The sequence below is a fragment of the Neoarius graeffei genome, chromosome 16 (genome assembly GCF_027579695.1).
Source record: "Neoarius graeffei isolate fNeoGra1 chromosome 16, fNeoGra1.pri, whole genome shotgun sequence".
NCBI classification, from domain to species: Eukaryota; Metazoa; Chordata; class Actinopteri; order Siluriformes; family Ariidae; genus Neoarius; species Neoarius graeffei.
In genome coordinates this window covers 26,059,918-26,074,351 of record NC_083584.1, presented here as the reverse complement: position 1 = coordinate 26,074,351, position 14,434 = coordinate 26,059,918, and the positions used below count along the sequence as shown (strand labels likewise).

The 14,434-nt window shown below is 40.0% G+C and overlaps 1 protein-coding gene across 4 annotated transcripts in view; it reads left to right on the top strand.

The window, feature by feature from the left end:
* ints8 (integrator complex subunit 8) overlaps positions 1-14,434 on the top strand; it is a 50,014-nt gene that overhangs the window by 35,210 nt on the left and 370 nt on the right. For 3 of the 4 annotated variants that reach the window (XM_060942689.1, XM_060942690.1, XM_060942688.1), the window contains 9 exons: positions 1,153-1,186; positions 1,784-1,843; positions 5,995-6,056; positions 6,275-6,393; positions 8,733-8,836; positions 12,675-12,725; positions 13,896-13,969; positions 14,063-14,127; positions 14,322-14,365. In XM_060942689.1, coding sequence (XP_060798672.1) covers positions 1,153-1,186; positions 1,784-1,843; positions 5,995-6,056; positions 6,275-6,393; positions 8,733-8,836; positions 12,675-12,725; positions 13,896-13,969; positions 14,063-14,127; positions 14,322-14,365 — 613 coding nt within the window. Of the gene's footprint in view, positions 1-1,152; positions 1,187-1,783; positions 1,844-5,994; positions 6,057-6,231; positions 6,394-8,732; positions 8,837-12,674; positions 12,726-13,895; positions 13,970-14,062; positions 14,128-14,321; positions 14,366-14,434 lie in introns of those variants that run through there. The other variant, XM_060942691.1, reaches the window with a different exon arrangement.

The following is a 14,434-nucleotide window of genomic DNA, read 5'->3' as shown; positions in this document are numbered from 1 at the left end:
TCACTATAACTACATGTATTTGAATTTGTATTTGTACTGTATGTCCTTGTGCAAATGTCAATACAGTATACTTAGTAAGGAGGCTATAATATTTATTCTGGGGGAGGACCCCCCAAACAAAATAAAACAACACCAGAGGCCACGTCACCACTCGCGCACCCTTCTCACCTTTTTCACCCCTGACCCGTTTTCATGCCTGCATATGATTGGCTGATTGGTGTTCCTAATAAAGCTAGGAGCTGTATTTTGTGGTGTAATAGAAATAAAGTATCAAAGCATATGAAGTACTCAGAACAGTGGCTTTCCTGAAGATGATGTGAGGAATAGTACTGAAGTACCTTAAAGGGCATATCATGGGTAAATTCAGGAGCAAGATCAATGCAATTCTCCTATTTTATATTAAACTTTGGTCAAATATCTGTCACATTTTGCATTTTGTGCAATTTTTTTTTACCTTGCGCAATACCAGAAAAATTCAGTTGAAATCAAGCCATTGGAGGCGAATTGGTCCGCCTCTGAAAAAACTTGGCATTTGAATTTCCCGGCAAACATTGGTTTTCGTGACATCGTGTGCAGGACGCCTCCTTCTGAATCCTACGTCAGCGCTGGTTTGTTTGAGGAAACGACCTGGTGGTTTTCTGCAAATTTCTTCAACGTTATTGCGTAATTATTAAAATGGTTAACAGATGTATCGTAGGAGGGTGTAGCAACACCAATCTTGATGGGATTAGTACTCATCGTTTCCAAAAGACCAGACAATGAGAGAGAAATGGGAGCGCTTGGTCTACACAGGCTGTGCACTGAAACCGTGCAAGCTCTCGCAGCCTGCTGGCGCTTCCGCAGGTAACGTCATGAATCTGGCTCCAGACTCCCTTGGGATTTTTCCAGACGCGTTTTGTTATTTTATTTTTTTCTGCTGTAGACAGATGGCCTTGTGCAAAATTACCCTTCTGGATGAGTGTGTAAAGGGACATACTTTCATATAAAAAAAACCCCGAAATTGGTCCAGGATATGCCCTTTAATATGCAGGAATTAGTTGTATTTCTGTGTAAGTACACATGAGGTGAAGGCATGTTGGTGAAAAATGTCCTGTTTAAGAATATTACTGAATCTTTCTTTTTTTGCCCTGTATTTCTCTTGCTTGGTCTCAGGAGTAAATTCGTCACATTTGTCAAAAAACTGCGGGTGAGTTTGTGAAGCTTTTGTATGTGTATTTACAGGACCAGTCAAAAGTTTGCACACCCCTACTCATTCATAGGGTTTTCTGTATTTTGACTATTTTCTACATTGTAGAACAATACCGAAGACATCAAAACTACGAAATAACGTGGAACACAGATGGAATTATGTGGTAAACAAAACATGTTTCATATTTTAGATTCTTCAAAGTAGCCAGTGTTTACCTTGATGATGGTTTACACACTATTGGCATTATCTTAGCCAGCTTCATGAGATAGTCACCTGGAATGCTTTTCAATTAACGGGTGTTCTTGCTTTCTTGATGCATTTGAAATCAAACAGTAAATAATAAAAATACAGTAAATGGCCCAATTCCACAACTGTAGTAATCCATATTACATCAAGAACCGCTCAACTAAGTAAAGAGAAACGACATCAATCATTACTTTAAGGCATGAAGTGTCTTTTAATTAATAAAAAAAAAAAAGTAAAAACGTTGAATTAGGTGTGTCCAAACTTTTGACTGGTACTTACTGTATGTTGTTAAAGTATTTTTAAAATTTTTTTAAAAGCTATAACACCACTAATTATGTTTTTCTCCAGGAGCCTTTGGTGCTGACCACACTCATCTCCTTATTTGTGAGACTGCATAGTATCGTCAGGGTACGTATAAGCAAATCACTCGTATTTTCTTATTTCTTCAACTTCAGCTCTAATGTAAATGACTAGAGCGGCGGCTACAATTATCGACAGTCCATAATTATCGACACCTTTTCAGATTTACCAATAAAAAACAATTTTACAAAGGTGAGTTTCAGTTACAACAGTTATTATTGGTTAATTAATCAACCGGAAGACCCGCCCTTGCCCTTTGATCGTGTCGTCTGATGACACAGCTCGTTACCTGAGATGGAATTTTTTTTAGCACGATCAGCAATTTGAGGAAAACCCGGACGTTATCATCGCAGGTAAGCATGGTGGAAAGATCATGGACATGTTTTTACTGATCAAATTCACCGATATTTCGTGATCTTGTCGAAACCTACCTTGTTTCTTACTCTTTCATTTAATAGTCGCCATTTTGTATCTAAACGCACGTTTGAGAATCACGTGAGTTTCCATAATAGTGATCACTTTCACCGGTGTCCACCATTATCGACACCCTGTGGAATTAAGTGACATTTACAACTGTTATGGATCGATCTTTGTGTAACATTGTTGAAGTAAATGAAGTACTTTTAAAAAAAAATAAAATAAAATAAAAGTGCTGTCATTTTATAATAATTTTTTTCCCTGATTCATAACAGAATGGAATGTTTATAGAGTATTTGGAATCCGATTGCAATAAATAGAATTAGACCAGAATTAAATTCCTAGCATATAAAAAATGACATACTTGAAATATTCAGATTTTTCTATTCCATTCAGAAAATGTTTTTTGCAGTTTGTTGTAAATATCTACCACATATTACAATATCAGTAGACATTTTATATTTTTAGATGTAAATTTAAAATCTCAATTTAAAAAACTGACCGTTGCCCTGGATTTTCATGCGGTTTTAAAACAAATTTTAAATACATAACTGTTTTGTTAACTTAATACGACATACCGATGATATTTATTTATTTATTTATTTATTTATTTAAATAATCATCTGGGTGTCGATAACTGTGGATGTGGATAAAGGTGTCAGTACTTGTAGAACGGTGTCACCTGATCTGATACGCTAAGTCAGTGTTTCCCAACCTTTCTTGAGCCACGGTACGTATTTTACATTTGAAAAATCCCACAGCACACCACCAAACAAAAATATCACAAAAAAATAAAATTTATATATATATATATATATATATATATATATATATATATATATATATATATAAAAATATAAAGCCGGGGGGGTGTCTGGGAGGGATCCCCCAGGAAAATTTTGAAAAATAAGGCCTTACAAACCACTTTTCCTGCAATCTGAGCTGTAGTAGATAAAAAAATATCTGTTGTCTTTTTTTATATATTTACATGAAAATGTGTATCAAATCAATAGGAGTATTGTTTGAATTCAAAATAAAATCACATTCTCCATTCAAGGGTATGGTTATAATTTATGATCAACAAAAACGACAAACTAAATTCACATTAAACTTAAGTTCTATTAATTATCAAAATGTTCATATATTAAATACAATTTCTTAGGGTGACTGACCTTTTCTCCCTATGTCCTCATTAGTTGCAAATGATTTCTTCAAAAAGTCTTTTGAAATATTTAAGTTTTCAAAACTGTCAGCATTAATTCAGATTTACTGACCATCTATCATATACATGTTCAATATATTAAATCAAACGAATGCTAAGTTTATGGGATAATGTCTATGTACACTTTATACAATTATTTATAGTTCACAATCACTTCTTATTTTCATTTGATCATTTCGACTTCTTCAGCTTTTTGGCCAAAGACAAAAGCTTGTCAGTCCTCTCTTTTGTAAGAACTGTTATGATTGGCTATCATGCTCTCGCCGGCGATGTTTTGGCCAATTACATTGTAGATAACACGTATTCTACCACGAGACTTAGCGAGACTAAAGGTGGCGAAAATGTAAACATGTAACATCGTCGTAGGAACGAATTACGCTTGAGTATCACGAAGGAACATACCCCCCACCCCCCTCAATAAATGAAGAAAAAAATCTCAACGGATTTGGTATAATATAAAAAAGTCGATTTTTACTCAGAAAAAGCGGAAATCCGCCGAAAAGCGGAAAACTCTCATCCCTGCTATCGCTATCACCGCTGTCACACTTGAAGCATTATTAATTCTATTGTTTGAATGGCAACAGGTAGATACACAGGTTAATTAGCTACCTGCTGCCATCTATTGGAGGAGTATTTAATTGTTCTGCCAGTCACTATACGTCGCTGGCATAGATAAACGAAGACAAATTATTTGCAGTAAATACACTACCGTTCAAAAGTTTGGGGTCACTTTGAAATGTCCTTATTTTGGAAAGAAAAGCACTGTTCTTTTCAATGAAGATCACTTTAAACTAATCAGAAATCCACTCTATACATTGCTAATGTGGTAAATGACTGTTCTAGCTGCAAATGTGTGGTTTTTGGTGCAATATCTCCATAGGTGTATAGAGGCCCATTTCCAGCAACTCTCACTCCAGTGTTCTAATGGTACAATGTGTTTGCTCATTGCCTCAGAAGGCTAATGGATGATTAGAAAACCCTTGTACAATCATGTTAGCACAGCTGAAAACAGTTTAGCTCTTTAGAGAAGCTATAAAACTGACCTTCCTTTGAGCAGATTGAGTTTCTGGAGCATCACATTTGTGGGGTCGATTAAATGCTCAAAATGGCCAGAAAAATGTCTTGACTATATTTTCTATTCATTTCACAACTCATTCATCTCATCTCATTATCTCTAGCCGCTTTATCCTGTTCTACAGGGTCGCAGGCAAGCTGGAGCCTATCCCAGCTGACTACGGGCGAAAGGCGGGGTACACCCTGGACAAGTCGCCAGGTCATCACTAGCCTGGGCCCACCCATCCTAAGCGTGACGCAACACGAGGGCCTGTTGCGAGCTTAGTCTGGCCAGGCAAGCTATCTACAGCTCTTCCAAGCTCCCGAAAAATCGGGAACCAATCAACTTTGAGCATCTCCAACGGCCCTGGGTAGAGGCGTGTTCAAGGCAGTGACGTAGTAGAACTGCGACCGGAAGCCATAGATTGTTTACAGAATCTATGCCAGAAGCGCTTCATTCACGCTTCCGCATCTATTACGCACAGATGCTGTATTGAAAGCATTCAACGGGAAGTTCTCATTGAAAACGGAGCAAAGAGCAGCCCTGGAGGTATTTATTGAAAGGAAGGACGTTTTTGCCTTGCTCCCGACCGGCTTCGGTAAGAGTTTAATCTACCAGTTAGCCCCGTCGCGTCGCATACGTCAGAGGAAAGAGTGATGTGATTGGTTTAAGCTTCGTCACAGCTTTTTATGGCTTTGACCAGTAGCAAACTGAGGCATTTCAGGGAGGCGGGTCAACCATGGGCTCTGGGAAACGGTTGGGCTTAATATCTTGGCCAGACCAATAGCTCGGAGAGCTTTGAAGTCGCTTTAGCCAGGCTAGGTCATCACAGGGCTGACACATAGACACAGACAACCATTCACACTCACATTCACACCTACGGTCAATTTAGAGTCACCAGTTAACCTAACCTGCATGTCTTTGGGCTGTGGGGGAAACCGGAGCACCCGGAGGAAACCCACGCAGACACGGGGAGAACATGCAAACTCTGCACAGAAAGGCCCTCGCTGGCCACGGGGCTCGAACCCGGACCTTCTTGCTGTGAGGCGACAGCGCTAACCACTACATCACCGTGCCGCCCATTTTACAACTTATGGTGGTAAATAAAAGTGTGACTTTTCATGGAAAACACCAAAATTGTCTGGGTGACCCCAAACTTGAACGGTAGTGTAAATAATTTTCGGAACAATTAAGTGAAATTGGATAATGTCCCACGGTACACCTGATGATCTCTCACGGCACACTAATGTGCCACGGCACAGTGGTTGGGAAACACTGCGCTAAGTAATTGGGAATCAACTCATTAATTTTTTTTTTCCAGTGGAAGTTTGAGTAACTATTCATGCACAGTTTGCGTACCGAAAGTCTTTTCTACTTTTGCAACGGCCAAAAGATCGTTAAGGTGTCTATAATTGTAGCCACCGCTCTAGTTTAGTTTACCTAAATGTAAGGATTGAGCCGATTGTAGTCAACTCTTTTTTTTTTTTTTTTTTTTTTTTTTTTTAGGATGATATTGTGAATGAAGTGACAGCAGAACATCTATCCATATGGCCTTCCTCCCTGGCAAAGTAAGAGTCACACTCCTGCTGGTTTGAAAAGAGCATTTAGTATATTGAAGATGATATTTGGAAGAGCAATAAGTTACAAGAAGAATCAAGACGGTGTATTCTAGTTATAGTTAATGTTGAAATAAATGAATGAAAATGCAGCCTTGGCTATTGCTTTATTTTTGTTTCAAATAAGCATGGATGATGATGACGATGATAATGTGATGCACATCTCCCAGTATACAGTCTGTTGATGTAGAGGCTGTAGCAGTAACAGTGAAGGAGCTTGTAACCTACGCTCTCACCCTCAACCCTAACAACCAGTCCTGGCTCATCACCCAAGCCGACATATACTTTGGTAAGTGTTGCTGTATAAATCTTGGTTGGTGATCTCAGCCTGCAAAACAGTGGTTTTCAAACTGTGCATGGTACTTCAGAGATCTTGTTTATTTTTTAAAGGTCTCACTGCATCGTTTTTTCATTAACTGTGCGGTGGTCTCTAGTATGAATGAATGCCCTGTGAGCCGGTTTTGGCGAAAAAAATGCTGTGGTTCTCCTGTTTCAGGCTGTTCTAGTTTGGTGGAGGAGTGGGTGGCGGGAGAACGACAGGATTTCAGATCTTACTCATTAATATTCATGACATGTAAATGTGTTACCTCTGATTGGCTAACAGCAATCAGTAAACGTGTTACCTCTGATTGGCTAACAGCACTGTGACGCCACCTCCAGTGGGTCAGAACAAGCGGCTGTGGGTGTCTTTTGTAAAAACTGTTTTGATTGGCTATTATGGTCTCGACATCGATGTTTTGACCAATAACAATGTAGATAACACGAATTTTACATCACGAGATTTAAACGAGACTAAAGATGGCGACTTACAAATAATGTGTGTAAACATCGGAGTTAATAAAGTTTGAACAGCATGAAGGATCATACCCCAACCCCCCGAAATTAATAAAAAAAAAATTCTCAACGGATTTGGCATAATATAAAAAGCTCATTTTTTACTCAGAAAAAGCGGAAATCCGCCGAAAAGCGGAAAACTCTCATCCCTGCCTAGCTTGTGACCATGTCATGCATGCTAACGTGGAGAATATGAACATGCTATTTTGTAACAAAAACCTTCGAACAAAAAGTTCACGTTTTACTTACAGCTTGTGAGCTGGTGGTCGATCATCTTGACGGTACAGATCCAAGTATTAAAAACAACCTCGAAGCAAAACCACTACTGAAGGCACCGAAGTTTGAAAAGTCACTGTGGTTGAAATGATCAGAACACAGTACTAACGCTGCATTATACTTCGCTGATGGTGTTCCAAAGATAAATTCCAACCATTTCTTCTTCAGCTCTTCTATCTTGCAGCGTTGCTCCGCTTAGGTTCGTTTCTATCGGTGGCTCCAGCCCGACTTTGGACGCTCGTAACTCGGGCAGGGGGGCTCCGAGCCTCCCCAAACTTGGCAGACAGCGACCTCTGCCCTCTCCATAACGAACCAGTGCTGCCAGGGCGGGCTAGCCCCGCGCCTCGGTACGTAATTTGCCCCGAGGTGAGCCATGGCGCTCCGCTTAGGTTTCATTTCTGTCGGCGGCTCCAGCCCGACTTTGAACACTCGTAACTCGCGCAGGGGAGGTCCCAGCCTCCCCAAACATGCAATGTTGATGTGTTACTGCCACAAATAACACAGGCACAAACTTGTTCAGACATGTTTTCTACTTGCTGTTAGGTCCTCTTCGTTAGCTACTGACGAGATGGGCTCTGCTATCTCTCCTCGCACTTAAATCCGAACTTTCTTCCCATGGGCAGTGGCAAGCCAAGGTGGGCAAGGCCATGAATACTAATTTTCGAAGTGACATAAGTTCGTAGGGCTTTTTCAGATTCGCTTGTTTTTCTGACTATTTTCTTTCATAAGCTAATACAGGGAATGGGAGTAGAATTACATTTGCAGCATGCATATGCAACTCGGAGTGAACTATATGATATTTCAAAAAGAGCCAGTATTAAACATTTTTGGTGGAAGGGCACCTTTAAATTTAAGATAAGTGCTAAAGATATTGAAACTTCTACTGACTTCACTTGTATATCATAATATAAATGCATTCCAATATGTTTTGTTGGAAAAAAAAAAAGAACGGTCTGAAAGAATGTAGTTTGTTAATAGCACTGGAAGTAGTACTCTGGTGTGTGTGTTTTTTAAATAAATTAATAGCTGTCCGCTGTGCAAATACCAGAAGGAGCTGTGTTTTTAATCTAAGCACGTATAATAAAAGTTTAGCTTAATAAATGTTTAAAATATGAATATACTGTAACAAGTCCAACATTTTCACTCTGTCAGCATCACTTGTGTGGTGAATCATGAAATTAAATGCTTGTAACATTCATACATCAGCTTTATCAAAAGCGATGTCGTCCCCCCCCCCATTATTCTCAATTCATTGCAGAAAGATTTTCTCAGATTTATCTACTTTGAAAAAACGCATTCAAAAAGATGTTTTTGATTCTAGAGTGAATGGAAAGGCAAAGTGAATGAGAAAATATTTATTTTCAAGCTTACCTGTGTTTAATATGGACTAGGCCCAATAAAAAAAAATCCTGGAGTATTTACGTGCAAAAAAAGTCCAATCACTGGAAAAGACAGCAGTTTATATATTTCTATAATGCTAATATTTTATTCTTTTTTTTTTTTTTTCTCTGTGAACAGTGACGAACCAGTACTCTGCTGCCGTGCACTACTACCTCCAAGCAGGCACTGTGTGCTCGGATTTCTTCACCAAACCCGTCCCTCCTGACGTCTACACTGACCAGGTACAACCAGACAAGACCTCGGTTACTTACTGCTTACACTAGAACAGTTTATCATTACACAGCAAATCCAAGTTGTTTAGTCTGGGTTTTAAGCACAGCCTTTGATGCCAATTCCTTTGTCCGATTATGTAATGTATAAAACATAACGTAGTGTGCTGATACAGGTAAATAATCACTGCTGAGGGGTGTGATTGTGTCCGATGTAATGTGGACTTACTGTTACCACATGAAGTTGATTTTATTTTCCTATAACCGCATGTCTCAAAGTGTTTAATTCCTCTTAAACCACAGCAAATTACTGATGACGTTTTTCTCGCCAATTCGAACCCACCACCCTGCTCTCAGAGTCATCAGCATACGTGAGCTCAGAGATGCCCATGATTTGCTAGCATTGCTGTGATTGATAAGCGAGAGAGGTTATACCATCCCTCCTACCGACCCACCCAGAGACCATGGCCTGTTGTGCAGGGATGAGAGTTTTCCGCTTTTCGGCGGATTTCCGCTTTTTCTGAGTAAAAATCGACCTTTTTATATTATGCCAAATCCGTTGAGATTTTTTTTTTTCATTTATTGAGGGGGGTTGGGGTATGTTCCTTCGTGATACTCAAGCGTAATTCATTCCTATGACGATGTTACATGTTTACATTTTCGCCATCTTTAGTCTCGCTAAGTCTCGCGGTAGAATACGTGTTTTCTACAATGTAATTGGCCAAAACATCGCTGGCGAGAGCATGATAGCCAATCATAACAGTTCTTACAAGAGTGTGGGAGAGAACAAAAGCCAATCATTTTATTTTTTTTTTTAAAGATATTTTTTGGGCTTTTTTTCACCTTTATTATTGGATAGGACAGTGTAGAGACAGGAAATGAGCAGGAGAGAGAGACAGGGAGGGATCGGGAAATGACCTCGGGCCGGAACCGAACCCGGGTCGCCCGGATCCATGGCATGGCGCCTTATCCACCTGAGCCACGACGCCCCCAACAAAAGCCAATCATAACAGTTCTTACAAAAGTACCCACATCTGTTCTATTTTATCGAAACTTGCACATGTTCATTGTCGCTGCGCTTCAAAAATACGTTTCTCTTTCGTATCGGCTTTTTTACTCAAAATGCCGAATACAATTGACAAGCGAGACGAAGCAAAGGTACGTGAAATCAATGCTGGTATAAAAAACAGAGAGAGGACTGACAAGCTCTTGTCTTTGGCCAAAAGGCTGAAGAAGTTGAAATGATTAAATGAAAATAAGAAGTGATTGTGAACTATAAATAATTGTATAAAGTGTACATAGACATTATCCCATAAACTTAGCATTCGTTTGATTTAATACATTGAACATGTATATGATAGATGGTCAGTAAATCTGAATTAATGCTGACAGTTTTGAAAACTTAAATATTTCAAAAGACTTTTTGAAGAAATCATTTGCAACTAATGAGGACATAGGGAGAAAAGGTCAGTCACCCTAAAATTGTATTTAATATATGAACATTTTGATAATTAATAAAACTTGCGTTTAATGTGAATTTAGTTTGTCGTTTTTGTTGATCATGAATTATAACCATACCCTTGAATGTAGAATGTGATTTTATCTTGAATTCAAACAATACTCCTATTGATTTGAAACATATTTTCATGTAAATATATAAAAAAGACAACAGATGTATTTTTTTTTTTTTTAATCTACTACAGCTCAGATTGCAGGACAAGTGGTTTGTAAGGCCTTATTTTTCAAAATTTTCCTGGGGGGCATCTTGTTTTCTGCTTTTTTGATGACCACCCACTCTCATCCCTGATTGTGCTCCCTTGGCTCTCATCACTGGGATTTGAACTCCATGACATTTTTAAAACAATTTGTTCAAGAATGAGGTGTCATTTTTATCAGATTATTGTTACATTTAATGTTGTGGAACATCAACAAAACAAGTTCTTGTTCCTGTAAATGCTTGTTATAGCTGCTATAAATGGTCATTCCTTCAGTAGCCTTTCTTTTTACTCTCTCGGGTGGCATGGTGGTGTAGTGGTTAGCACTGTCGCCTCACAGCAAGAAGGTTCTGGGTTCGAGCCCAGTGGCTGACGGGGGGCCTTTCCGTGTGGAGTTTGCATGTTCTCCCTGTATCTGCGTGGGTTTCCTTTACAGTTCAAAGACATGCAGTTAGGTTAACATGGGGTGCCCTTGAGCAAGGTACTGCCCCTAACTGCTTCCCTGGCGCTATAGTATGGCTGCCCACTGCTCTGGGTGTGTGCGCGTGTGTTCACTGCTTCAGATGGGTTAAATGCAGAGGATGAATTTCACTGTGCTTGAGGTTGCATGTGACAAAGGCTGCTTCTTCTTAAAATTGGTCACAGCTGAGAAAGTGCAAGTGCAAAATCCTCGAAAGCCCTGTATCAGAAAGCTGACATGAGCAGCTTTACCTCAAAGTTCTGAAACTTGCTTTTTATGCCTCCGCCACCTTAAGGTGCAGGAGGCATTATGTTTTCGGGCTGTCCGTCCGTCCATGCGTGCGTCCCGAAACCTTGTGAACACGATATCTCAAAGACTAATGAAAGGAATTTCACCAAACTTTCACCATTTGTGCACTTTGGGACAAAGATGAAATGATTAGATTTTGAGATCAAAAGGTCTAAGGTCAAGGTCACTGTGAGGTCAAATGTCTGTCCGAAAACCTTGTGAACACAATATCTCCAAGGCAAATGAAAGGAATTTCACCAAACTTTCACCATTTGTGCATTTGGGGACAAACATTAACTGATTTAGATTTTGAGGTTAAAAGGTCACAGGTCAAGATTACTGTGAGGTCAAATGTCCATCCCCAAATCACAACTTAATAAGGCGTGTAGTCTACCAGGCGGAGGCATCCCCATCGATGCCGTTGGCGTCGAGTTCTATCTAGTTTCATAAATGTTAAATAAAGAGCACATAGGAAAAACATTTTTTTTTATTGTTGGGGCCATCCACTGTACAAGTTCCTGTGAATTAGTTGTTACTATAAAAACAATGACCACAAGCTGGCCTAGTGGTCGACGTGTCTGACTCTCAACTGGGAGATTGCGAGTTATACCAAAGATCATCATTAAAATGGTACCTACTGCCATCTGGTGAGGCACGCCACAATACAGATGAGAGTAGGGAGTCAAACTTTTGCAGTTACCAGATAACTAGCCCCCCCACTGTAACCCTAGCTATGTAATAGGCGAGGCCGAGGGGTATAGGAACAGAGATTGGCGCCTCAAAAGACTGGTTAGTATTGGGATAGGAGACTGCCTGGGAAGACCAGGTCCTGAACTTTGATTTGACTTGATAGAAATGATACTGCATTACAATGAGCACATTAATATAAGCTTGGTATTTATCTTTTTTAGAAATGCCAAGCCAAAAAGCCTTTTATTTGTCACATGTACACTCACGCACAGACATAAGCACACAGTGAAGTTTAACCTCTGCATTTAACCCATCTGAAGCAGTGAGCACACACATACCCAGAGCAGTGGGCAGCTTTGCTACAGCGCCCGGGGAGCAGTTGTGGGTTAGGTGCCCTTGCTCAAGGGCACTTCAGTCCAACCTCAGGCCATGGATGTCCCATGTTAACCTAACTGCATGTCTTTGGACTGTGGGGGAAACCCACGCAGACACGGGGAGAGCATGCAAACTCCACACAGAAAGGCCCCCTTCGGCCACTGGGCTTGAACCCAGAACCTTCTTGCTGTGAGGCAACAGTGCTAACCACTACACCACCGTGCTGCCAAATGCAACATGGATCTTGCAGCTGACTTTACAACTGTTATTCATTTTTACAAATGTTATTATTATTATACTACACTCTGTAATGTTTCGACAGGTTCTCAAGAGAATGATTAAGTGTTGCTCTTTGTTAAACTGCCATACTCAGGTAAGGTCCCACACTCAGTGGTACTCTATATAATCTGTGGTTGGTAGAAGAGAGCAACTGGACTTGCTTGAAAAGTCTTGAAGACGTTTCGCCTCTCGTCCGAAAGGCATCATCAGTTCTGTCTGTCTAATAGGGAGTATCAAGTATTTATCCTCTCATGGATCATAATAGAATCCAAATCAGAATGCTGATGGCTGCATTGAAGGTGGCTGATAGATGTCATAGACCCCCACCTCTGTTCAGTGATGGTCGTTCCAGGCTGACAAAATTGAACGATCCTCTCTGGCTAAGATGTCTGCCAGTTTTCTGGAAGTCCTCTCATACTCCCGCACTAGTCAGAGGTGAACTAGTCACTGAACAGAGGTGGGGGTCTATGACATCTATCAGCCACCTTCAATGCAGCCATCAGCATTCTGATTTGGATTCTATTATGATCCATGAGAGGATAAATACTTGATACTCCCTATTAGACAGACAGAACTGATGATGCCTTTCGGACGAGAGGCGAAACATCTTCAAGACTTTTCAAGCAAGTCCAGTTGCTCTCTTCTACCAACCACAGATTACTATGTACCTGGACGACTGAGTATCTTCACAGATATGGTACTCTATATATTTTTAAGTTCGTTTCTTAGACAAGGATTTTAAGATCGTTACCTTGTTGACAGTTTCAGCGCGAATCTTCCGCCTTCCTCAGAACCGTCACCAGATGTCAGGTGGTGACGTGCCTTATCAGCTGATGTTACGTTACATTATGGAGGCGTGAACGTCCTGTCCAATTTGACAGGTAGTTCACGCCTCCTGCTGTCAGGTCGCTCCCCAGGTGTGCGACAGCGCGTATGCTCCCTCATCCCGGTTTATCATCCTTTGTGCCCGCTTGCGTATCTCCACTGCCTCTAAAATCCAACGCTGGTATCTATTTTCGTAACGTAACATCAGCTGATAAGGCACGTCACCACCTGACATCTGGTGACGGTTCTGAGGAAGGCGGAAGATTCACGCTGAAACCGTCAACAAGGTAACGATCTTAAAATCCTTGTCTAAGAAACGAACTTAAAAATATCTTAAACAGTCAGACATAATGAACTTCTACTACATATCAGTGGTACTCGGTTAAAGTGTTTTAAAAAAAAAAAGGAAACATGGATGTAACCCCAGTTGGTTCTGTAGGTTGCTGTTCTCTGCCAGTTTCTGAGGGAAGTCGACTATATGACTGCATTCAAAGCTCTCCAGGAGCAGAACAGGTATAAAGGCAGATAGATTTAGCTTTATACTATCTAATTATATGGATAATTGTAACTAGCTACTTTAAAAAAAAAAATTTTTTTTTAATCAAGCCATGATTCCATGGATTCGTTTTACGATTACATCTGGGACGTGACCATTCTGGAGTATCTGACCCGTATCCTTTCAGAAGCTCCTTTGTCGCTGGCTGTTTTGTGAGGCCCAAATATCTGTATTTCATTTTATTTTTTAAATAAATTGAAGTGAAGTGTATGTATTCATTAATTAGTTAGAAGTCAATGTCCTCACAAAGACAGTAAAACTAAATGGTTCACTCTTAATTATTTAAGTCTTAACTCGCCATCATTACAGATATCCATCACAAACGTGGTGAGCTTGAGAAAAGACAAGTTGCTGTGAGTATTGTATAAAGTAACTTCAACGGACATTGCAAAATAAGGCTATTTTTATTAAATCTATTTTTT